This window comes from Colletes latitarsis, chromosome 10 (assembly GCF_051014445.1).
Source record: "Colletes latitarsis isolate SP2378_abdomen chromosome 10, iyColLati1, whole genome shotgun sequence".
Classification (NCBI taxonomy): Eukaryota; Metazoa; Arthropoda; class Insecta; order Hymenoptera; family Colletidae; genus Colletes; species Colletes latitarsis.
In genome coordinates this window covers 22,255,942-22,281,006 of record NC_135143.1, presented here as the reverse complement: position 1 = coordinate 22,281,006, position 25,065 = coordinate 22,255,942, and the positions used below count along the sequence as shown (strand labels likewise).

The 25,065-nt window shown below is 38.5% G+C and overlaps 1 protein-coding gene across 2 annotated transcripts in view; it reads right to left on the bottom strand.

Moving 5' to 3' along the window:
- Window positions 1-2,807: 2,807 nt before the first annotated feature.
- LOC143346467 (cyclic GMP-AMP phosphodiesterase SMPDL3A) overlaps window positions 2,808-25,065 on the bottom strand; it is an 82,631-nt gene continuing 60,373 nt past the window's right edge. For both annotated transcript variants that reach the window (XM_076774587.1, XM_076774586.1), the window contains 4 exons: window positions 15,296-15,476; window positions 12,007-12,116; window positions 11,705-11,880; window positions 2,808-8,429 (listed from right to left, as the gene is read on the bottom strand). In XM_076774587.1, the coding sequence (XP_076630702.1) occupies window positions 8,180-8,429; window positions 11,705-11,880; window positions 12,007-12,116; window positions 15,296-15,476 (717 nt within the window). In that variant the 3' untranslated portion in view covers window positions 2,808-8,179. The remainder of the gene's footprint in view (window positions 8,430-11,704; window positions 11,881-12,006; window positions 12,117-15,295; window positions 15,477-25,065) is intronic.

The window sequence follows — 25,065 nt, the reverse complement described above, 5'->3', positions numbered from 1 at the left end:
TTGCAAGAAGGAAAGATCGACCGTGGAAGGAATTTCGAAGTCGTATCGCACTGGACGTTCAACCCTTTGCGGTTGGAGGCTCTTTAATATCTCGTTCCGGCAAGTCTGTGCGCAATGCAGCTATTTCTACTTACAATCCACGGATTAGCTCTATTTTCTTATCGTAGCGATAAGAAATCGATACAAAGTACGTTCTATTATTACTTATAATCGATGTGAATCATCGTACCTTTGATTAACCTGTGCCTTTTATTTTATTTTTTTTTCTTTGTACTACTTTGAAAGACAACGGTTCGCTCAATTTTTGTTTACGATTCAATTCACGTCGAATCGACAAATATTTACGAAATTACAAAGTCCAGCTTCTCTTTTAATCGCGTAACGAGATTCCTCGTCGTTTGTATTACGAAAACGCGTTCGATGGCGAAATAATTGCTAAGAGAATAACAGGAATGAAAACTGGACGCTCTCGAATTGGGCCGAATTATTCGTGAAAACTGATGGGTTTGCCAACAACGGAATACGTTGAAATTTGGTTGACGTACAATTGTTCTGCTCTTGATAAAACATTTTCAATCCTAACAGGATCGACCCGAGTTTTGCAGTTGTATTCAATTTTTTTAAAACCCTATGTATCCTTTTCGAATTTCGAAGGAACCCTTTAGTAAATATAAATTTTGAAATGAATACATTATTTCGTAATTAATAAGGTTTGTAAATTGTTGAGAATCATCTAAGAGACTACTGTTAGTAATTTGAACATATACCAATTAAATTTGTACAAAAATAAGAAAATTGAGTAATACTTACGGAGTAATTTCGTTGGTGGGAAGAAGCGTACCTGAGGATTGAAACTTCATTCGATGGGATTGTATAGGCGGTGCAACGCAGTAAAAATAGACGAAGTAAGGATCAGGAAGTATCTGTAAAAATGGTTCAGGATGATTTCGAATTGAAGGTAGTGTTCTGAATTATTTAGTAGATGGCAACGTTGAAAATATTTTTTTAAGTAGAAAGCGTAATCTGGTTTTACGTTTAAACATAATTAAATCACGAGTGTGAATTTAAACGCAGCACCAACTTAAAAATAAAATAGAATTTATTGATCCCGGAATCAGTGCGTAAAATTTATTCAAATGAATTTGATAAAATTATTTTTAAAATTCAAATACGCATTCACGTATTTCAGTATAATTATTAATTTATAAATGTATTACTTCGTTACCGCATATTACTGTTTGTCATCTTCGTTCTCTTCGAATTTCAAAAATAAAAATTCATTCTACCGCAATAGTCTTCATATTATATTCAACGTATTTCTAAATCGATTAAATCAGAGACAGGAGGTATGGGATTTGAAATATTTAACTGAACGTGACGATCGATGGATATTACGCACAATGGGACAATTTTGGGGTTCAAAAACTCGATCAGTCTGTGATATTGAACCGGTAATGGGAAAAATTCGTAAAAGATGAACTAGGGGCTTTCCGGAACAAAGTAAATATCTTGCAAATACCTAAAGTTATACGATAAAAAACAAAAATTCCTGTAAGAGAGTATGAAATATCAGTAATAAGGTGGAGGAAATCAATCCAGAAACTTATAGAAACATATAACACGTTAGTTTAAAAATTAAAATACCAAAAATCGCTTCCTCGTGGGAATTAAATGTAAAATAAATATAACGAAGACATTGACAGTAATATTTTCACAGGTATTTTGAAATTTGGTTATTCAGTACAATAAAACAACAATGACTATAGCAGTGTACTAATATTGTGGCGTTGTCTATCATACTTACCTTGTTATAGTTAACTATAATTATATATAGTATTGTACAACATAGAGGAATTCACAGGGAGTGGACACGAATGGGACAAGTGCTCGTTGGAATAAATCAGACATAGAGCACAATGACTTGAAACAGATTCTAGAATATCAGTCGTTTATAGTTACAAGTTTCTATAAAAAATAGCGTTAAACGTTAAAATTTATAAGTTGTTGGATTAACTTCATTATTAGTAAAAGTCTCGTATGTTTGACTGTAGGATAAATATTTTATTTAAATCATTGAATTTTGAGGTGCAATGGATGCTTCATTAACTATGAATTATTATGGCATCCAAGCTCCAAATCCTTCATACGTTACATTAAATTTAATTGTTCGTTTCTCATTAAAGCACTTCAATTGGAAATATTTGAATTCTGAAATTATGGTAATACGATTTCTGTATTGTTTGAGATAACATTTTCATATAATAACAGTCACTCATACTTAACATTCAAAATTATTATTTATTGTACATACGTACAAGGTATTCCAGTAACTATAGCAACTTTAATAAAATAAATCTTTTCATCGAACACGCGTGAAATAGAGTAAGACTTGGAAATCAGTAGTAATAGTCGATAATGGCCAGACGTGCCAGACAAATCGTATTCACTCGCACACGTATTTGACAAATTCTTCTATTTTTCTAAATGATGGATACAATAAAGTGAATATATCCTCAAAAATATTTTTACCAAGTTTAAATAACACATTTAAAAAAAAAAAAATATTTCACATTTTCACAAGATACAATTCGATATATCTGATCTTCCACTTTGAATTTTACATTTTCTTTCACAAATTCGTAAACAATAATCCTAGCAACAAATTTCACTGAGTAAATATTCCTTTTATAAAAACGACCAACATCGTAGGGTATGCTTCCAGCCATAGCTTTTTCCCCCATCCGTATCCTCCACTCGTAAGACAGAAATGATCAACGCGTAGCAGGATTAAATAAATCTACACACGATACAAATCAATGATTCCTTTATTAAGAAATATTGTATTGTTCCGACAATCGCGAAATGTTGGTACGAATATCATGGCTCTTTAAGCTATTACGTTTCAACGCATACGCCTCGGAATCGTCGACTTCGCGTCCAGTCAAGGATGGACCGAAGTCGCGCGACGTCGCCGAATAAGTGTCAGCGGCTTCGTGGGATCGATCGTGCGTTCTGCACGTCGCAATTCACTCTTTCTCGCGTCGTTGCTCGTGTCCCGCTGTCAGATTTCGGCGCGCGGCGCGTTATAATATTCTCTCGTGTTAAAACACCGTACACCGAACGTTTAAGAGAAGTAAGTACAACATCAATGATTTTTTTTTTTTTGTTATTTTTCCAAAAAACGATTCTCATCCGAGGACCCTCAGTCACCCTCTCGTTTCGCGGCCGCGTCAGGTCATCGCAGGGCCGTGCCCAGGTACTTTGGCGCCCAGGACAACAATGGAATACGGCACCCTTTACGATTAATATATAATACACTTATGGGTACCTTGTCTCGCTATCGTAAAAGAAATTCAATCTGGAATTTTTCGAAAGGATATCGAATTTGACGATTTTTGGTACGACTGTGGACGAAAATATGATAAAAATAGAACGATAAGAAAAATTATTGGAACTTAAAAGACTGGAAGTTTTAATTCTCGGACAGTGGATGTCGAGCGAGTTGATTTTTCTTTTTCACTTTTACTTTGTTATTGACGGAAATCTAAATTGAACTATACCGTTCAAAAAATGAAAAGGATATTTTTAATAGTTATGTATTGGTTTAGAAAGAAATATTTCGTAAGCATCGCATTGGAGGAGAATTCATTTATGTATTAAATATATCTTCTCCTTTCGTTCATTATGTACAAGTACAAGTACGGTTTGTATTCGACTTGGCATCCGTTGTCCAAGGATTAATAATTACCGATATAAAAATGCAACATGTAGTTCCATATAATCGTTTATTAAAATAAATAGAAAACGTGAGTCCTTATGCTACGCGGTTTCAAGGTACGCGGATTCGTAGAAACGAGGTTGTGCCCGCATTCGCGTCCATACACATATCTTGTATAAATGTACGTATTTATATGTATATTAAATAAAGTTTTCTTGGCTTCAATTATTTTTTTCCCATTATAGAGTGCATATGGATCTACTTAACTTTCATTAACTTTCGAGACTACGATTGTGTACCGAACGCATCGTAGACAGAAAGAAAGATCAGTCCTGAAAGGGGTTGCGACACGTATCGGGTCAGACGTCGTAGTCAGTCTTCGTAAAGCTTGCGACTAATAAAAAATTATTCCACGCTCTCCACATTCCCTTCAATCACGGTACCACAATATTTTAGATCCAGAATTGATCTTTTTTTCTCCCCGCGATTCGTCACGTTTATACAGGGTGTTCACAAATCAAACCAAGCAAAGTTGAAATATAAAAGGATCTCGAAACAAAAAAGATTTCAACGTTGTTCGTTTCCATAAGAAATTTTCTTGATTTCAAGAACCCCCGTTGGCATTTCAAGTTCGTCCATTCAACCCAGGAGCATCCTGTATAGTTTGACTTACGCAGAAAGCTTTGAAACGAATCGACCGCGACAGTGGAGGACTTACTGTATTATTTCACAAATAATACGTAAAGTATCGAAGTAAACAATTTATTTTTTCTTTCCTTTCAAAGTAGCTCGTTTTCGGTCTTTGTTACATGGCACCCAGGGGCACATACCCCTTCTGTCCCTGCCTTGTCACGGCCCTGGATCATCGGACCGAATGTCGCGGCGGTAAGCTCCGACCATAACCGTCGAGCTACTCGCCACCAACCGGATGCCAATTGCGCTCGAGACCGTGAAATTCCACGGACCGAGTAATTAAACGATCGTTCGATCGTTCTGCCCGCGCCCCGTCGCTGAAGGCGACCATCGCGCCTGGAAACCTCGATACACGGTCATTTTCATCGACGAATCCCCCCGCGGTTACGAGCAGGTCTGCCAAAGTGATTTTATCGAAGTATTAAAATCACCGATCGAAAAATATCCAATTTTACATAAAACTCATATAACTCCTTTTGATTATAAAGTCGGTCTTTCAACGTCGATTTCTTTACCAACCCTTCTCTTTCATTTACTTCCAGAGACTTAATTTTGTCAAAGACAGAAAATCACACTAATTAATTTGTGACGAGTCATTAAATTTCAATGCTTCTCTATGTATGGAATTGCTCTCTTTGACACTGTCGCCGGGGCAATTTTTTAATTTGCACGTTCCCGTAGCTACCTGCTCCGAAACTCCAAGTTTATTCAAATCAGAGAAAATTTATGCTAAGAATGCATAGCACATTTCAGTAATTGGATTTTTCAATGCTTTTAATACGGCAAAAGCCAAGCGTGAAGAATTATTTTAAAAGCAGGCCAGTGACCCCCAGCATCCTCTAACAACATTTCGAAAGCATAGGCTCTAAGTGCATTTGACGGGCAGAATTTTTTGAGGATGCGTAAACATTTGAAACTTTGTATATATTAATCATTTCTTTGATCTATTCGACAGAAAATGGTAAATATTTCTTGCTCGTCAGAACAAGCTTTTGGACCAAAAGGGTAAGAACATTTTTTAATTTCTAAAAGAATTAAATATTTGTCAAACCGAGTTCTTTAATTGCAAGTATATCAGTGTATTCAACTGTAACCAACGAGAAACCCTTAAGTAATTGAAAAATAAGTTCATCGAAGAAAGTTCAAGGTCATTATGGTACGTGAAAGTTCCTTCGATCCTCCCATGCTTAATGTCTTTGATAATTTTAAAGTTCCGACAAGTATTTCAAACGAGACCAAGCAAATGATCCGAAAGAGGTATAGATGGGCAAGTTATGCTCTGCAATGAAAGTTTAAAGTTTTAACTCCGGTGCAGCCACTTCGTTTAAACGAGCAGAAAATGGGACAGATTACTTTTGTAATTTGCTTATTTAAATTTATATCTAAAACATTGTTTTCGATATTATCGTGCCCTTCATCGTGCAACAATTTAGCGAACATTTAACGCTCGCGAAACTTGGATTTAACGTTGCACAGCAGAAGCTCTGGGAAGTTTATATTCCTCTTTTCACTTATTACGATAAAATCAGTGACGATATTATACGGCATACCAATAACGCGGAAAGGGAATGAAACTCGAAAAACGTGCACCGATTCGAACTTAACGGGGCATAATAATCGAATTGTGCCGATATTGAATTGTGCTGCACAATAAACTAATCCGTTCGTGAAAATATAATACGGTGGCATTCAAATTTTTTTCGAAGATGGATTTTTAAAATAATTATGTTTATGGAAAAAATTATTTAAAACCTCTTGGCCAAATTAAATACACGCCTTTCGTGGTAATGAGTAAATAAAAAGAGAAAACTCAAGGTTTTTTCTGCTCTTTCCTATACGTAATAAGTGATCGAATTCAATGAAATGACACCGAAAGTATTTTTGCAAATATCTTGGAAACTGAAGCCGATCATTTATTATACAGGGTGTTCGGTCATCCCTGGGAAAAATTTTAATGGGGGATTCTAGAGCCCAAAATAAGACGAAAATCAAGAATACCAATTTATTGATGGAGGCTTCATTAAAAAGTTATTAACGTTGAAAGTTCCGCCCGTACTGAATTTTTTTCTCGAAAATAGGCAAGATTTCGGGGTTATGTCTATTCACCAAAAATGATTGCAATTGACCCCCGCAACTGAAAATAATTTTTCCAAAACGATTTGAAATTTTTTTTTTCCGTCGCAAAATTTTACACGTTCTTGAATTTTTTTCTCGAAACTGGTTAGGATTTTGAGGGTATGTCTGTTGACCAAAAATGCTTGTAATTGACCCCCACAACCGAAAATAATTTCTCTTGAACGATTTGAAATTTTTGAATGTAATTGTTAATAACTTTTTAGCGATGCTTCCATCAACAAATTGGTATTCTTGATTTTCGTCTTATTTTGGCCTCTAGAATCCCTCATTAAAATTTTTCCCAGGGGTGGCCGAACACCCTGTATATATAGGAAAAAGCTGCATAAAATATTGTTCTTTGCAATATATTTCAAGCACGTCAAACTTCGCGAGGGAGCAGTCTTTTGACAAGTATGCCATTTTTTAGTCACGCGTATAAAACTTACCCGAAAATTATTTCAATACCACAAAATATAACTCTTTCAGGAAAGCACGGTTAAAATGTTTTACAAGTTCACAGCTCGAGATCTGAAACTCGACTGTCTTTTCTGGCACCGCTGTAGCACCGAAAAACAAGAGTTTATATTATTTCGGGTTAGATTTGTTTACATTACAACTCCGTGGCGAAAAGCAGACTTCGCTACTAATTGTAAGCGATATGTATCGTGACAACTGAATTATTTTACTTAATGTCGATTTTTACCAAATTGGTAAATGGAAATCAGCTTTTAATGGAAGGTTACATAAATTTTCAAATAATTACATTTACATATATTAAACGATTATTATAATCTACTTAAGGGTTAACTTTAACAGGTTAAAAAAGAAAATAGAAAGAATAATGATTTCGACTTTATTTTTTTTTTAACGAAAATTTGAAAGCCAATTCAGTTTAAACAGGTATAGCTTTAAGAGTTCGGTGATATGCTTTTGGCGGTTTACAGTAAAAGACCCCCTTAAAGTAAAGTAGGAATATTTCAAGCAATGCAAATTGAACTTCGACGATGAGGGTATCAATATAGAAGGAGACATTAAATTATCCCAATTCTTCTACGTTAAAAATTTCCCTTAATTTGTAAATCGTTGGAACGATACGTAACTTCCGTTTGCTAATGGCGTTCAGTTTTGATTAGTCCACAATGCCCATAAATTTCAAACGTATAAAATTCTTTGAATATTATATCGAAAGTACAAAGGGATACAAGGGATAGCAACTTTGGCAGGCCTCTCGCTAGATCGCCACGGCATGTCCACGGGCGGAGCCACTCGCCGCGAAAAAAGCAGAGAACTCGACGAGGTTCCGCTTCCGGCCGGACGTTACGCTCGTAAAGCAAAAAAATACGATACGCTAAACTTTTACGGCGGACGTTCGTGTCGTGGTACGCGGCACACCGGCCCCAGTGCCATTTTGGTACCGCGTCGACGGGACAGAGTGGGTGGGAGGGAAGGTGCCTGAGCTTCAGGTAGCTTCGGTTTGGACATGCCTGACGGAGACGAGGAGACGCAACACGCGTATCGACGCTCTCTCCCTCCGATCTACCACCTCGAGGCGGACGTCGACGGGAAGATCCGACAACGACCTTGGCGAAAATCGCGCGCGATTGCTAGCGAGGACGCGCGTTTGCCTTCCGTAGCAACGCCCGTGGTCGTAACCTACCGATTTCTGAGCAGCTCCGCGCAGACCAGGACGAGCAGATGCAGTGAGAAGTACTGGGGCGCCGTTGAGAGGGCGGTGGAGGCCAACGGGTAGGCGTAAGACGAGTAACACTCTTTGTAGGACTCGGGGTTCAGCCTGGTGACCGTGCAGTAGTGATGGAGGGCGCAGGCACCGTTCAGAGGGCCGCCGCATCCCCAAATCTGCTCGACTTCCCGCGGCAGCGAGACCGTGTTGGCAGCGTAATATCTACGAGGACAGAGGCGCGACATGCGCGGAAAGATAATCAGTCTGGGGGGGGGCCACGCGAGGCGGACGCGCGAGTAGCGCGGAAGCGTATCGGAACGGTCATTAGCATCGTAATGGCGCGATTGCGTTGAAAAGGGTAGACAGTTATCAGCGCGGACCGGCTTGGAATTATCATGCCGGGTAATTACTCGAGAAATATGGAAATTATTAATCCTGTCGCTCTGGCGTGCAACGACGACGAGCGACGGGGGTGGGAGGTATCTCACGCAATCGCCGCATCGAATCATGTAAATGCGGTCGCACGGTGTCGGGCACTTTGCCACCCAATCGGGGGAGTACAGGTGCAAGGTTCCAGCGCAACTTTGTCATGAGCAATTTGCGTCGGTCGTGCGTTACCGACGCCACCCGGGGTCAGGGATGCTTCAAGGTTCTTCGCGCTACGGGGTTTATGGTTGCGTCGGGTCGTACCCTAAGTAGCACGAGTGGGATAAACGTACCTATTACGGAGGAACTTGTTTCTATCGAGATCAACCCCCCGGATGTAGGGAAGACCGGAGTCAATAGTAACATGTTGAGTAATTTAAGATCTATACCGATTATCGTAAATTTTGAATATATGATACAATACTGTAGGAATGAATGTGCCGTGTGAATGTTTATTGATTTGTATGGCTGAGGAATGTTTCGAGTGAATCTATTCCAAAAAATTTTACCAAGTCACTGAAACACGTTAACCTTGTAAATTTGACTGCAAAATGTGTTGTAGTCTATTCGCAAAAAATTCCCGAAGAAAGAAAAAGTGCACTTTACATGCAATTCAGTGAGAACGTTTGAAGAAACGAAAGTATCGTCGAGTCGTTCTCGTGTTGTTCATATATTAATACAACAAAATTTAATTTCTGTATTTGGCCAAAAATGACATTTATACGAAACTTAAGTAATTGGTACATTTACCCCATTTAAAAAATTATTCCGAACAGATTAAATTCTACAGAAGGAAATAAACCGATAAGAGAGATTGTACTGTACTTAAAAATCTCATTTTGTGCACATAATGACTTTCAGTTGGAAGATACAATGATCTCTATAGCAATGTCTATAATTATTATTAGTTTGGGTCTATGGATAATGAGTATATTAAAACTGACAGGAGATCGAGCTTGATAAATATTTTATAAAATCAATGTTGTAACGTTGATGCTTAGTTTTTATTGCGTCAACGTTCCTTCATAAAATTTCCTTGATTATGGCACAAAGACTTCTGCCGAGAGTACTATGACTGCGTCAACATTTCTTAACTCCTTCTTTATGGAAATGACTTCGCAAACTCTTAACTAAGTAATCCGATGGAGTCGTGTCTGGAAATTAACCCTGAATAAATAAACGTACTGTACTACTCTTGGTGGCTGAACACGCGTCATTTTTACCCGCAAAACCACAAATATTCATACAAGTCGAGGAGGATTAAATAAAAATATAATCACGAAAGAAGGTCCTACATATTTTACGATTAAATCGATTGCACATCGATGATACTGAAAATACGAACATTCTCAGTTTATAAATATTAAATTCAATTCATAAACAGGGTGTTCCACCACCCCTGGAAAAAGGCGACTGGTCGGTCTCCTTTCGCCTGTAAAATGACAATCTGCAAACAGCTGTGTGCAAGCGACCAGCAGTTTTCACTACAGACAAGGTATACGAGTAGACCTTACATCCAATGCATTTTTTTAGAACGATTTGAAATTTTTCAATTTCGGTCGTTATGCCAGTGGGATTGAGTCACGAAAGTCCATAAGGTGTAAGGTCTACTCTTACACCTAGTCTATGGTGAGAACTAATATCGCGCGAATAATTCGCATTCTTGATTTTCGTCTTATTTTGGTCTCTAGAATCTCCCATTAAAATTTTTCCCAGGACTGGCCGAACACCCTGTATAATTAAATTTATTTCCTTTTTTAGACGTAAATAATTGTTTCATTGTTCCATTTAAAGTAGTTTGATGCATCTATGATAAAACACTGCAATATTGTTGATCTTATAATCAAGATTATTACTTCTTACGATAGTATACTATTATTAGAGTAGCTAGAATGGAAGTGTGATACGGAAAAGAGCATTGCAGAATAAGAATAATAATACTTTTGACTATCCCGCAACATTCGATCAGACGTGTACAGCTACACGATGTGCGCAGACTTTGAACGCGAAAGAATTTCGCAAGAAAATCATCTGATACAGTATTAAATTTCAATTTAAACGTTGGCCCCCGTATTCGAGATATTTTAAAAATGCAGTCGCTAATACACAGTCAGTTCTTGTCTTCGGAATACATGAATCTGTTCAAATATGCATGCCTCCGGTGTGGCTGCATTTATATAAGAAAGCGAAATTTAATAACGCATAGAAAATATGGTCCGTGCCACAAATATCTGCGACGAAACGACGCGTATGAAATGTTTCCGATGCAAGCTACATTTCTACTTCGAAAATTACTTTCAAACCGATCATCTCTGCGATGTTTATTTCTATTCTACAAACGTGACCCTATCGGATTATTACTTATTCAGTAGTTTCCGGAATCATATTATTCGAGGAGCAATTTTAGCTGCCGCAGTAATGTGATCGATGCTTGATCAATTGTCTCGACGTATCGAAATTATCGTTAGTCTCAATTGATGTGTATTTCGACGCTTCCAAAAATATACAGAAAAATTATGATATGTCAGACTTCTAATATATCGTTTGATCTTTTCGGAACATCGGAGAAAATAAAAGATTGAAATAATTATTTCAGATCGTTACTTGAAATAATAACTTGGTTGAGTCTGTGTCCCATACGAGCTAACAAGTATCAAACTAGACCCACGAGAGTCAACTATATATTTGGAATCGGTAATAATAACCATATAATTTACTTAATGCCCTGGAAAGGATACAAAGTCAAACAAAATAATTTTCAAGCTAATTTAACGGAGGGAGGGGGGAATTTCTTCCATAAAATGTATTCGAACAGTCTCGTGCACTGTTCAAATACGTATCCGAATCTGAAATGCAAACACGTCGAAAGAAACCGTAGAGCAAGTAACACATCGTTGGTCATGGTTAAAACGTCAGAAGCGTTATTCCAATTTTTCACCGTCGACGTGCTCCAGCCCGACGAAGTCAAACACAGATGATCGATGATACCTGTCCGCGATACGATCGCGATCACATCCCCCGCGCCCCGTTAGGCGGTAAAAATTTGTCAACGCCCATATTCCCTTACTTACCTGACGAAAGCGTAATCATTGGATTGCGTGAATCGGTCGGCCAAGTCGTGAAGAGTAATCGGCGTTATTTCCTGAAGCTCGTAGTAGTCGAGCATGGAGTACTCAACCACCCAGTTTGCCTTCCCGATTGAATTCGCTTCCGGCAGATTAAGATAGTACTGCGTATAATCCAGGACCTGAATACGACAGAACCAGGGAGGGATCGTATATATTCACGGGCTCTTTCAATCGGGACGTCGCATAAATAGACGGCCACAGACGGACAGAGATTATGGACGCCAATGGCGCGCTGTTCAACCTACCTGGCCGGTTTTAGTTTCGAACTTGTACAGTCTCAAACCTGGATTGTTGGGGCCTCCAGGCGTGCTGGGCGATATACTGGGTGCCATCATTATCCAAGATACCGGCAGACCTGGCGGCACGAATATCGTTTCACGATTACAATCAATTCCCCGAATTCCTATTATACCCCTATATTCGACCGTGATGTTATCGGCCAATGCTACGTGCATCGATGTAACAAAAAAAAAAAAAAAAAAAAAACGGGAAACCGGTTTTTAAAGCGCATCGAACACGTACCGTGACCAATAAGGAAAACTGTAAAACGGGAGGAAAGTATTCCGTTGCCGAACGGCACACGCGGGAAATTTATTGATTATCGTTCTCGGCTTCTAGCGTTTCCGAAGTAGTACGTGGAAAAATATAAGTCGATCGTGCGGAACTCGATGGACTCGCGAAGCGTCGTGAAAGTTATCATCCGCCGTTTATTGTCGCTGCTTAGGCCGAACGGCGATAAATTTTCCGTGAACCGACGCGCAATTTCAGAATTTTTTTTTTAGCTTATACTCGAATTAAAAAAATTTACGCGTCGCACGGTGGGGCAGTTGCCTCGAAGATACGGTAATAAGGCATTTTTTAGAAAGTAATAATGAAAAATTAAGATATATATATGAGATTTCGGTTAGAAAATGTTTTTTTCGAGCGTATTCGATGACATTGTTATATTGAATTTTATTTTTGATAGAACGTACTTGTAAATTCAAAAAGAAATTAGGAATTTCTAAAAATTTTACATTTCTATTACTCTGTCCAAGAAGAATCGTACTAATTGGCGATTAAAACGTTGTATAATAATTCCCTCCGCTTGTCGACACAATGGAACGAATATAATCGAGATTCTACTATATTAAAACATCTCTGAAATTACGCGACGTAACCAACAAAATGAAAAAAACTCCCTATTACATTATCTTGGATACTTACAGGTGCAAATAAACGTAAAAAAAACTTTTCCCATTTCGATGGAAATGTCCAAAGTTTGAAAATTAAAATGTCGTGTATACACGTAAATGTATGGCTGTCATTGTGTCGCGCGTACACGTTCGCGCTCTAATATTTTTCCCGCAATTACTAATTTCAGATTGCTCCAGTTCTGTTCGCGCGACGTAGCGTTCCATAAAGGTTTGCATTACCGACGTTTAAGGATACGTGAATAAATTATCCATCCCGAAGGTAATGCGTTTTATAGATTTTGCTGTCACCGCGTAAACGCGGCAGCGTTTAACAAAAGAACCGAGAAGCGCGGATTTCTGCGTTTCTTTGTACATGAAATAGGACACGTTCGTGCTCAGCCAATACGCGGCGTATCGCTTAAAAACCCTGAAATAACGACCACGTTTCAATCTGCCAATGGCGATGTCACAATAAAACAAAGCAGTCCGCGCAAAAATAGAGTTGCCAAGTACCGCGAAACGATTACACGCGAATACCTTGCCGCGTGTTTCGTTTCGATGACGAAAAGATTAACGAGACTTAGTCTCAGACGCAACACATCCCACGAAGGAATAAAATTTCTTTTCTTCTCATTTTTACAGAAGTTTTTAACAAACATTTACTTGCTTGAATTTCTTCGTTTTCGATCACCGGTACCGCAAATAATAAAGCAGTGCTTGATTCTACTCGTATTCATCCCGATGGCCAAAATAATTATTACGATGCATGGTCATTTAATAAACAATTCGATACAATAGCACTGATAATGAATACAATTTATACGAAGCAATAAATGACGCAGAAACTGTAATTCAACGCTCGATGTGTAATATAAAGCATACTGCTGCGCTGCACGACGCGTCGAGTTCATTTACTAGATCAATTTTGTCTGAAGTCTACGTTATTAACAAGGGAATATTGCAAACTGCCAGATATCGATTCTGATGAAAGTGTGCAGAAATTCTAATTTGTCCAATTCGACAGCCGTGCCGTGTTTCGTTGCTGCTTTTGTTCATTTTTGTTTCGTAGAAAAACTACCCCTTGCATTGAAACAGACCCAATTTAATTATGCTTGAATTATAAAAATCATCGAATAATGGTTTAAATAAAAGTTTCAGACAAAAATAAATTAACTTTCGTTTAGAATATTTCTCAATACCTGGTGCAATTTATATAGGCATAAAGGGAGCAAATACCCGACATTTTATTTTTTTATTTAATGGTTTTACTGCACCGTAAAAAAAAAGAAAAGAAGGCGAAAAGAACATAATCTATATAACCCACTGGTTATAAACGGAGAATGGTCGAGGTTCTGCAACAGCTGTTTTACAACTTAACCCTAACAGAAGGGGCGGTCTCTCCCTTAAAGTAGACTGGCAGCAACAATGAAAAATAGCGACTGGGTTATTTAAATAGCCTGACTCAAGGGTCTCTGTATAATACACAAGCTGTTCTGTAATGGGTGGTAAAATAAAATAACGATTTTTTATTGTTATATGATCTTAAGGTAAATTTCTAACACTATTATATTATGAATTGGAGCAGTCAGTTCCACGGATATATGAAACAAGATTATTCAGAATTACTGATAGCCGTGAAAATGAATTATTTATTGAGTCTGCATAACACAATACTATACCAAACAGTAATCGTAGCTCGTGTAGTAACTGCTTTATTCAGAATGCAATAGTGTTTACAAATTTATCCGATCCCCCTCGAATCGAACAGAAAACCGTAAACCCAATATCGAATTCCTTCGTATCTGCCTACAACCTAGATTGTTGCAATGCAAAATAAGACGGTCGTGCCGTGGGCGTGCTCGCGCAATTTTTTCCTATTTCAATGCGCTGACTTTGCGATCCTTTTATTTTCATTTTTATTAAAAGGAATCGCGTTGGAGAATTTAATAAATGTTTCCCTTTTCAGACCCTCCTCTGTTTTTAACGATCAATGCCGTACGGCGGAGCGTTTATAATGCCTCGAGGAGACTCGGAACTCTGGTCGACGGGATTCTCGGGATCGCGCCGATGGACATTTACGCAAAGATTCGTTAGAATCGTCGGTCGACGGTCCGCAGTGTTTCCTTTTAAGTCGTAACCGCGAAATGAACCGTAGGAGAAACGGTCGCGCCGTTGCAAAAGCGCGGAAAATGTGGCGTGAAGCGAACGTAAGTAACAGGTACGTGACAGAGAGCCCAGGAGCCACTCGGCTAGAGAACCACAGAGTGTAAAAGGCTGAGAGAACCCGGTGCATCGATTTGAGACCGAGGCGGTCGATTCGACGCGTTCAATCGACGAGGAGGAAAGAATCGAGGCGTACCTGTATCGCTGTAAACTACGCGGTAAGTATCGGAGTGCCAGTGACCGAAGAATTGTCCGCGAATGATGTCCGAGTTGAGGCTGACCAATCGAAGGTACTTGGCGTTGTGCCTTCCGCTGAGGGCAGCGGCGCCGCTCTCGCGTTCATCGACTCCTGGTGGCGTGTGACCAACGATATAAACCTGCAACGATCAAACAGAGAACCTTTCAGATTGATAAACCAACCCGTACCGCAGAAAACACCAAGGAGAAACAGGTGTCCCTGCTATACCAGATGATTTGGGGGATCTAGAGTTCTGAACTTTCGGGATTCAAAGCGATTTCTTGAGGTTTTTTATCAATTCACCTGCAATAGTATGGAACTATACGGAAAAGGAGTGGAAGGAAAGCCTATAGCGTGCAGGTGTTTGGGATTTTAAATGATTTCTATTGATGATAACTGCATAGAGTGCCTTTTAACCTGATAGAGGAAGCTGCATAGTAAAATAGTAGGGGGAAAACAGGTATTCATAATACATCAGGCGTTAACGGGAAGAATTCGGGATTTAGAGCTCTGATGTTTCAGGATTTAAAGTGGTTTCTTGACTTTCTAATCAATAAACATTGATAAAGTGTTTTCTAGACTATTAGAACAGTGCAGTTTATAAGTGTAGGGAATGTATGACACGATGATGGAAAGATTTTAGGATTTTGAGATCTAAAGCATTGGAATTTTAAATGATACGTTGACTTCTCGATTATCAAACATGAAATAAAGAAAACTTTTGCGAAGAGGTTGGATAGAAGACACTTGGAACAACTTTTGTAGATATCAAATTAAAAATTTAGTAATCATGGTCGTCAGTTTTTTAACGAAGACAAACGGTCCACCAGAAAACTAGGACGAAACACTCACTTATTAAAGTACAACTTGTTCTCATGAAAAAATGACTTTGAAACTCTTAAAAGATGATACGCGTCGGTTGTTAGGGCCAGCTATTGCTAAAGTCTGTTCTTAAAGTTATCGCAGTTAAAGTAATATAATTATTCATTTTTAAAGATAAATACTCGTGTACGCTTCAAGGTTAGGTTAACAGCAGCTGTACCTCATTATTTCACCCAAATTATAATTTATTCTTTCTGCATAATTCTGATTATTTTTAACGTTTGAAACGTATTATTATCATTATCACAAGGTCACAAGTTCACTTGGATGCGATCCACAGTATTTCTAACCCAGAAGTTTTTCATATAACACCTCATACGGTATTCTCGGATGGAATTTCCAAAAAATAGAAAGAAAGGAAGAATCACAGACACAATGAACCTATTTGTGCCAAGACCACCTGCTTTTGCCTTCAGGCAAGGAAAGGTAAAATTCTAGAGGGAAAAACTGGGACAGACACGAAGAAAGTAACCTGGAAGATAGAGTAGAATACCGCTAACGTAGGAAGAAGTACCTTTAAATGGATTCCCAATCTAAAAGAGTGGAGAAAGCAAAAGCACGACGTAGTAAATTATCATTGAACCCAAATCCTAACTGAGCACGGCTGTTCCTCGTCCTACGAGTGATGTAAGGAGACAGATGACCTAGATGAACCGTAGAAGATGCACCGGATGGGCAAAAAGAAACGAGGAAAATTCAGCCTTGACATGGGAACTCGACAACCTCTTCCAACGAATTAAATAAATAGACTGATCGTACGATGAATAGAAAAATAGAAGAATACGAATGAAAACTGTAGAAAGGTTTATTCGTATAGCATTAAGTATATAGCATTAAGTTTTCATTTTTGATATACTCTGATATCGATCAAGCTTTCCCAAGTAACTTTAAACTTAAAATGAATTGGTGTGTCCATCAACTATACGCCTTCACCATCTGGTTAATCATACATACAGACAGAAGTTGTGAACTCCACAGAGATAGCTGATTTATAGTAATGCTATAGGTTTATCGAGACCTATGATCTATTATACAGAGTACTTATATTAACTGGGCCAGGCCTCTATAACTCTATAACTCTATTCCAAGCAAATATAGAAAAAAATTGTCCGTGGTTTAATGACCCAAGTGCATCGGTGTACGTGCATAATGCAACAGTGTCTTCTTTAAGCAGAACTGTATAATTCTTCTCATACGAATCGATTTTACAAACTTTTCTCTATGTATTATGCAATACAAAAGATCAACTGAAAATTAACCGTTGGTAAACAAATTGTTAATACGAACAAATGACATAAATAGGGGCGGTACAATTTCTGTGCTTCGATGTCTGTGCGTTCTTGGATTTCGCATGACGCTGTTGTTGACGGTATGTTGGAACACTCTCTCAAAAGTACACAGCGTACGCTCAAAAGCCTCAAACAGTGTGTACTGCGTAAACTTGAATCGCGAGAGCCTCAGAGACCATAGTGGAACTGCATTAGAAATTCATGAAAATCTTATCAAGATTATTTACTCCTCTGCGCAGGAGGCAGATATTTCGAGAATTAAATTGTGCTAGCTGTTAATCTGAAAATTCACGTAAAATTCTCATCGCGACGTCGAAAGTGTCCAGAGGAAACATGGAATTCCCATCAAGTTGCTAAGTACAGTCATATAAGTGTGACCTCGTTATTTGGAGTGTTACCGACAGTCAAATTTGGCTTGATTACGCTCACTGCGATGGAAAATCTGCTGGGCAGGGCGCGAGGAAATAATATTACACCTTAGGATTGCTAACATCCCCTTTTTCCTAATTAATTTTTTAGGTGTTCAAATAAATAAGTATTTTATTTGAACTCGAGGATAGCCTTCGTATCTGGAATATGAATATTAATCTATTTATTTGCGTATCGAGTGTCACGATAATAAAAGATCTGCAACTGTTCCATTACGGTCGAGTGTCATTCGAAAACGTTCCTTTCGACAATGTCACGCGCATCTTGATTGCGTAGACACGTCGAGCAGCGAGAATCGAGATGTAAAATGCAGTGTCTGTTCGTAATGATGAACCTGCTCGTTAGCGTGCGTAGACGATACATCGTAATCCTTATCCACGCCACGACATTCACTCGAAATGCGGATATTCAGAGTAAGGTGGCATGTGGCAGCTAATCGAGCACGTTCGTGAAATTGCACGCAACTCTGGGTGATATTGTTCCCCAATGATAGGCTCGTTTGTCGACTGAGAAGGAACTAGGCATCGAAAGTAATAGCGTTCTACCGAAAGAATAATTATTTAAAAAGAACCATCGATTAGGGTTATTAAATGGCTGAATTTGAAAGAATCTTCGTATTTAAAAATCAACGATTTACGTATTCGACGCAATTAAATTTAAGCGCTTCAGCGATTGCATTCGACCTACAACCGTGAAGTTTGTTGCCTCCTTAACGCCTCCCTAAACGACTCTAACGCCCTCCATTTTGAGGGAAGCTCTACCACCAACACGGGAAACGTTGCTCAAGATACAGTAGGACAAACAACTCTAGACGCGAATAACACGAGACTCAATTAAGAAGCAAAACATTCGACACGATCTAAGATATACCAAAGCACAAACAAGCAGCAAGATTCAACACGCAGCACAAATCAACGGCGAGATTCGATATTTGAAATTCGAGTTGGCACCTTTCCGTGTAAAACATTCATCCCGACTAATTATTTAGTTCAGATGGCAGGTTTTGAAAAATTTCTTTCTGTAATACGCGAGAAATAAAAATTAACGCGATTACTGTGATATACTAAAAACTAATGAAAAAAATGAAGAAGATTTTTCACAATACGTTGTCACGATTAGAAACGCGTTCCGTCCGTGCGTTTTCGTCGTCGTAGTTACAAGTCAAAATAGATTATCGTACGATCGTAAGAAAGTGAAGACGAGCAAGGTTAGCCGTGTAAAAAGTAAAATCAACGGAAAAGGAGTTACGGGTACGAGAGTCAAAGGGAAAAGAACAAAACAGAGACAGTTAAGTGCCGTGGGAGAAGAGATAACAAAGGATGACGTTTTCATGCAAAAATAAAGAAGAACCGTAGAGGCAGAGAGAACGGTACCAGAGGAATCGGAAAGAATCAAGGAATAAAGAAGGGAGAGTTGCACGGGAACCGGGGCTGCAAAAGAAAAACCATCGCCGTGGGGAGGAACGGGGGAGGGGGGACGGAGGAAGCGTTATCGGGCGGATAAAGAAAAGCTCGTTAAGCTGATAAGAGAAAAACGGGGGGAAAAAAGTCCTTTTCCATTCGCACGGAGATTCTTTCTGAACGAATTGCGTCGCTGGGGAAAAGTGGGTTTCTTTAAACGGCGAATATCGTCGATCGGGCACCAGGGAGCGAAACTTTGTCGGGACCGAAGGAGATAAGTGTTACGCGGTTCGGTAGGCACGGCCTCCTCCGCGATATTAGGAGCCCGTAGTTCTTTCGTATCGCGAACCTAGTCGACCAGTTTCGTGGCCCGTGGGACTTTTACGCGTGCCACGGTGGATATTGGACGTCGAGGAACCGTGGATCGTCCGCTTTAAGCACCCACGCAGGAGCTGCGCGAACCATTTTCGCGGAGACTCGCTGTTCGACGTTGAGCAGGCCAATTCTACAGAGCTTCTGTTTCTCTCGATGATTGTAATTGATACCCTATTTAATATTTTGCAACGTCCCACACGCTAAATTGATCCTGGCGACCGATTAAGAAGGGTTCAAAAGGTTTCATTTATTTTAATAACAAGGAGTGCTTGGCCAACGTGGATTTAAACGAGCGTTAAAGTGAAAAGGGTCTAAGGTCTTTGAGTATCGATGAATATCTGCGCTATGTTCAACGAGTTGACGCGCAAGTAGAATAGGGCCAAAATGCAATTTTCAAATTCCTGTATGTTAAGGGGCAGCAATTCTTTTTGTTCATATTTCCTGACTCCTGACGTTCATTAGTACTTCGAACACTAAGCCTTCGATGGGTGAAGAAATTGGGTTAACGAGGGATGAATTAGGTGTGATTAGTCAGGGATTATTGGGGCTATGTAGCGAAATAGTAGAAAGGAACATGGTGGAGTCGTACATATGTAAGGTCGAAGAAAGGGAAATCGTGTTCACCAAATGTGACATTTTCGACTCATCATCGAAATATTATTAATAACTCATTTATTATTGGAGTAAATCGTATTGAAAAATTCATATAATTTCCTTGTAAGTGTATCGATCAACACAAAGTATTTTAATTTTATATTATATGTACTATTCAGGAAAAATAAATCTCTAATATTGCCCATTATTCTACGATATGAAGAATCGCCTTCAGAAAAGGTATTTATCAAATTCTGTGATATTTTACACCAATCGAAATTTTGCAGATAAACCATGCACCAGAATTTTCCTAATCTAAATTACACATATGCAGAATTTAAATGTTCATGCAAACGTTCCCTCGGATATCATCTAACTTCGCAAAGAACGAATACGATTTCATTCCAACAAACTTTGATACGAATGTGAATAAAAATCTATACGCGAATAAGTCTGCTGCAAATAAAAATTTATTATGATTTGTTTATTTGTCCAATTTGTTTTCTGGAAACCTTACTTTATATATTTTCAACGAAACAATTCCACGGAACAATACATACCTTAATGTATAATATTTGTAAGTAATACTTGACATTTTCGAATATTTATACAGCATTTAATAATTGCATATTGGTTAGTACGATTCTCAAAAATAAAATCACTGCGATTCCTTTCGGGCTGCTCGCGTATATTGCAGCTTTAAAGGACTTCTGCTCCTGCCCGAATATATTGGCCCCGTTCTTGTCGTATCGGGACGCTTATATATTAGAAGAAGCCCGAAAAAATCTAGTTTTCAGCATGAAATTGAACTATTTCGTGCGCAATACGAAGAATCGATACACGTGCCCGAAGCCTTCGTGGCTTCTCTAACGTTCCACGAATCTAAAGGAGAGCTATTTCACATTGTATCGTGTACCGAGAAAGCTCAATTTTCGTTTCCTAGTATACAACGTTGGTAGCGACCTCGAATAATAATTTTTGCAAATTCTCGGCATACTTGTTCGAACGTACCACCGCGGAGGACTATGGATTCCAGTTTCTAAGAAACCTTTGTTCCGAAAGAATGCTTAATGTTCTAACTTTCAAGTTTCGACTGACAGACTTTCACGACCGCAGAATGAATTTTGTACAAGAAGACTGAGCAGAATGAACTTCGTTCTTTTTTAATTATCTTTGGGGAATCATAAAACATTCTTAGAATGGTAAGTACAGTTTCGAAAAACTGGGCATAGTTGTTTTTTTTATTAAAACAACGGCAATAATGGGCTTTTTATTAGATTTTATTTTAGTGGAGAAAGCTTTCAGAGTAAATTTGCTGACAGACTACGTTGTTTCTACGTTGCAAAGATTATAAAGAAATTTTGTACATTTTCAGTTTGTTAAAATACGAGCGTGTTTTTCTAGGTTTCCCTAACAAAATAAGTTTATTCCGGGGTGGCCGCTTTATAATTAACATCATAATGAGTCGTTATAAACCGCAGCGTGCCTTGTTTCAAATAACCGATCCACGCGCTTGGCTGATACGGTCGGTTAACCATACTGTTCTCACGCCATTATTTTAATGAAGTCTACAAACGACAGCAGCGTGTCTTATACTCGTTTTAATGGCGCGTTCATCCCCTTAAAACAATTTTAATGGCCCGCTTTTTGCAAATAATGCATTTTTGATAATAATCAGGTTTATAATTATCAGTTTATTTGTTAAATTTGGTAAATTTGATTTTGTTCCAATTGTATTAAGATCGTTACTTTTTTATTATCTGTTTTTAGTTCGGGGAATTGATTTGACGACCACCTCTTCATTAAATGTGCAAAGTGAAATTTTATTCCAGATGATTTAGTACGATTACCGAAACCCCGTGTATATGTATTTATAAGGTACTTAATAAACAGTGAATCGACCACAAATTATTTCTGCAATCTTCACGGAGGGTAGGTAAATTTCCGTTGTACGCTAAACGGCGATAAATATCGGATAAAACTTTTCACCGTGGATCCCAAACGTGAAAAAAACAATAAAAAAAAAAGTTCGCTCGCATAATAAAGTTTCAACCGTTTATCGCCAAGTTATTTTCGAAACATTGGTTAAAGTGTTGTTTGCCCTTATTACGGCCAACAAAAGCTAAGAACATTCCCCCTGAACGAAATTAATTCCACGTTACTTAAACTTCCGATCCTCGTTGCAACGATGCCCATATAACAGTCACCGTAAAACGGTTTCCAAACCACAGGAAGTGACGTAACCGTGTACCATGCACTCGCGAGCATCCTCTATCGCGTTATCGCGTCGAACAAAAATTCCTGCCTCGCGATAAATTTCACAATTAAATACGAAACAACACTTTGGTCGTTGAAAAATGTTCATTACGCATCGAACGCTTTTGTCGTGCCTAAATCGAATCTCTTAGGTTTACATCGGGGCTTTCATGAACCATAGTATTGCTTGGGCGAGCAAAAGCCCCAGCGATGCACCAAAACTTGAAATTTCCGTGGAACACTACAGTTTCAGTTTCCCGGGGAGCAACATGCAAATTCCAAAATTTACCCACACATAGACTGCTTCAGAACTACGGTAGGACTTCAATTATCCGCATCCCGATATCCAGGTGGTCATTTTCATAGATGCTTCTTAATATTTGCTCTATCTATTTTACGATGTATAAGAATCTTAAACCTACAGGCTCGAAATAAAATTGAACATTGACAGGTATTATGTTCCTTAATGTACTGAAGTATATAAAAAAGAAAATATTACAGCGACATTAGTGGATAGACTTAATTGAGAAAGAACATATATGCGTAAAGGTAAATTTGACGAATGTTATATCCATTGTTCAAATAGTCGAACAATAAATTCAAATTTTAAATTACGTCTCCAAATCTCGAACGACGAAGTAGAGATGTTACTTCGTTCGAACAGCTGTTCGAGTGTCAGCCATGGGAGATTGAAAAATAATCTGTTTTATTTCTATCTCTAGCTAGTGTGGTTTACTTTTAAGCATTTTCCACGTACAGTGATACGATCGGAACTACCAGATAACTTGTAAGCGGGATTGATAGATCCGATAAAGAAAGCGGCAGAAGTACAGCTAGCGTAACTGAGATAGAACAACGAGTTAAACTATGTTAAGAAAATCTGTAATAATAAAGGAAGAAATCTGCGTGCTTGGAAATTAATTACAACAAAATTCTCAAACGATGAAACACAAACAACAGAAAAGAATTTATTATAGACAAATATTTTTATGTAATTGGGGAATGTTATTTCGGAGGAACGAGGCATTTTTTCATACGACAAATTTCCTAATATCAAATAAAAATTTGTCATGTCGGTTCAAAAGAATCCCATCAACGAATTATAATTTACAAACGAATCTAACATCTTTGTTCGTTCCGCGTTAATAAAATTTACCCAACTCCACGTACGGTTATATTGTACTCCCCCGAATTGAAGCGGAGCTAACAGAGAGACGATTTGATATTCGTCGACGCAATTAAAGCGAATGGGACATAGTAGTTCAAAAGCTTTCCGGAGGAAGACTTCCGACGCTGTTTTAAGAAGTGTCAGGAACGTTGGAGACAGTGCGCCTTATGATATCATCGGTAGAGTACTATGCTGAAGACTCTTGCAGTTTAGCTCAGACAATAGTTTCATCTTTGAAGCGATAAAATCGGTCTTAGTAGCTCGTGTCAAAGGGAAATACACGAGAATTGTAATTTCGAATTATGGCAAATAGTGATCGCTGAACTGCGGATATTTATGCAATTTGCAAAATATGTAGACAAGAATAATATAATATATAATATATAATTTGTGACACCGCAATATTGCTGTTGGGGATGAATGCAATCGATTACACGATTTTGTTTTTACGAAAGCAACACATGTTCGTAAAAGAATATTGAAGAAAATATTGCAATCTGAATTTTTGCAAAAAAAAAGATTTTTTTAAAGAGGTAAACATTTCCTAAACCGTTTACTATAACTTCATAATATTTAAGTTTTTATCAAAGTTCTGTAAAAGCAAGTGAAACATGTCTATAAAAAAAAGTATTCCATAGTAAGATATTAATATATTTAAGAATGCAATGTTACCAAAATGTACAACGTTAAGGCGAATTAAAGAGATCGACCAGGGAGCAACGTATTTCGAACGAAATTTGAAATCAAGCAAGTCAGAGCGAGTATCGTCCGCCCGTAACTGCGTTGGCTGGAAACACGTCATTGAATTTTAGTTCACGAAAGCTCTGAATACTTCCAAAATGTTTGATTCGGCGCATCGAAAGATGAAAAGAAAGGGGTGGGTTGAATTTAATTTCCCGTGGCTGACAACAAGCACCGCGAGCTCGTAGTATAAATTTTTGTTCGAACACGGAGGTTTGAATGGACGGGCACCGGCGCCGACGTTGATTTCGAATCAAAAGTGCCTGATCGGTAGGCGAAAAAAAAAAAAATCAACGCGCCTATTCGGCCAGGTCGTGGATCAATCGGACCGAGCAACAATGGTGTCGTTGATTGGTCAGTTTCGCCGCTGACGCGTCTAAACGGCTCGTAATTTGCGATCGTATTATGGGATTTCAGCAGATCGATCGAGTTCCGGGCCGTGTTCGCGAGTCTCTTGCCAGGGAACAAGGCTGAAAGGGGTGCGGAGACGGCGATTGAGGGAGGAAGAGGATTATATCTGTCCAGAGCAAATCGGATTTCTATCTTTTGTTCGGCCGGGTGGGGGTACACAACGGATCTGCAGGATTTCGGAAA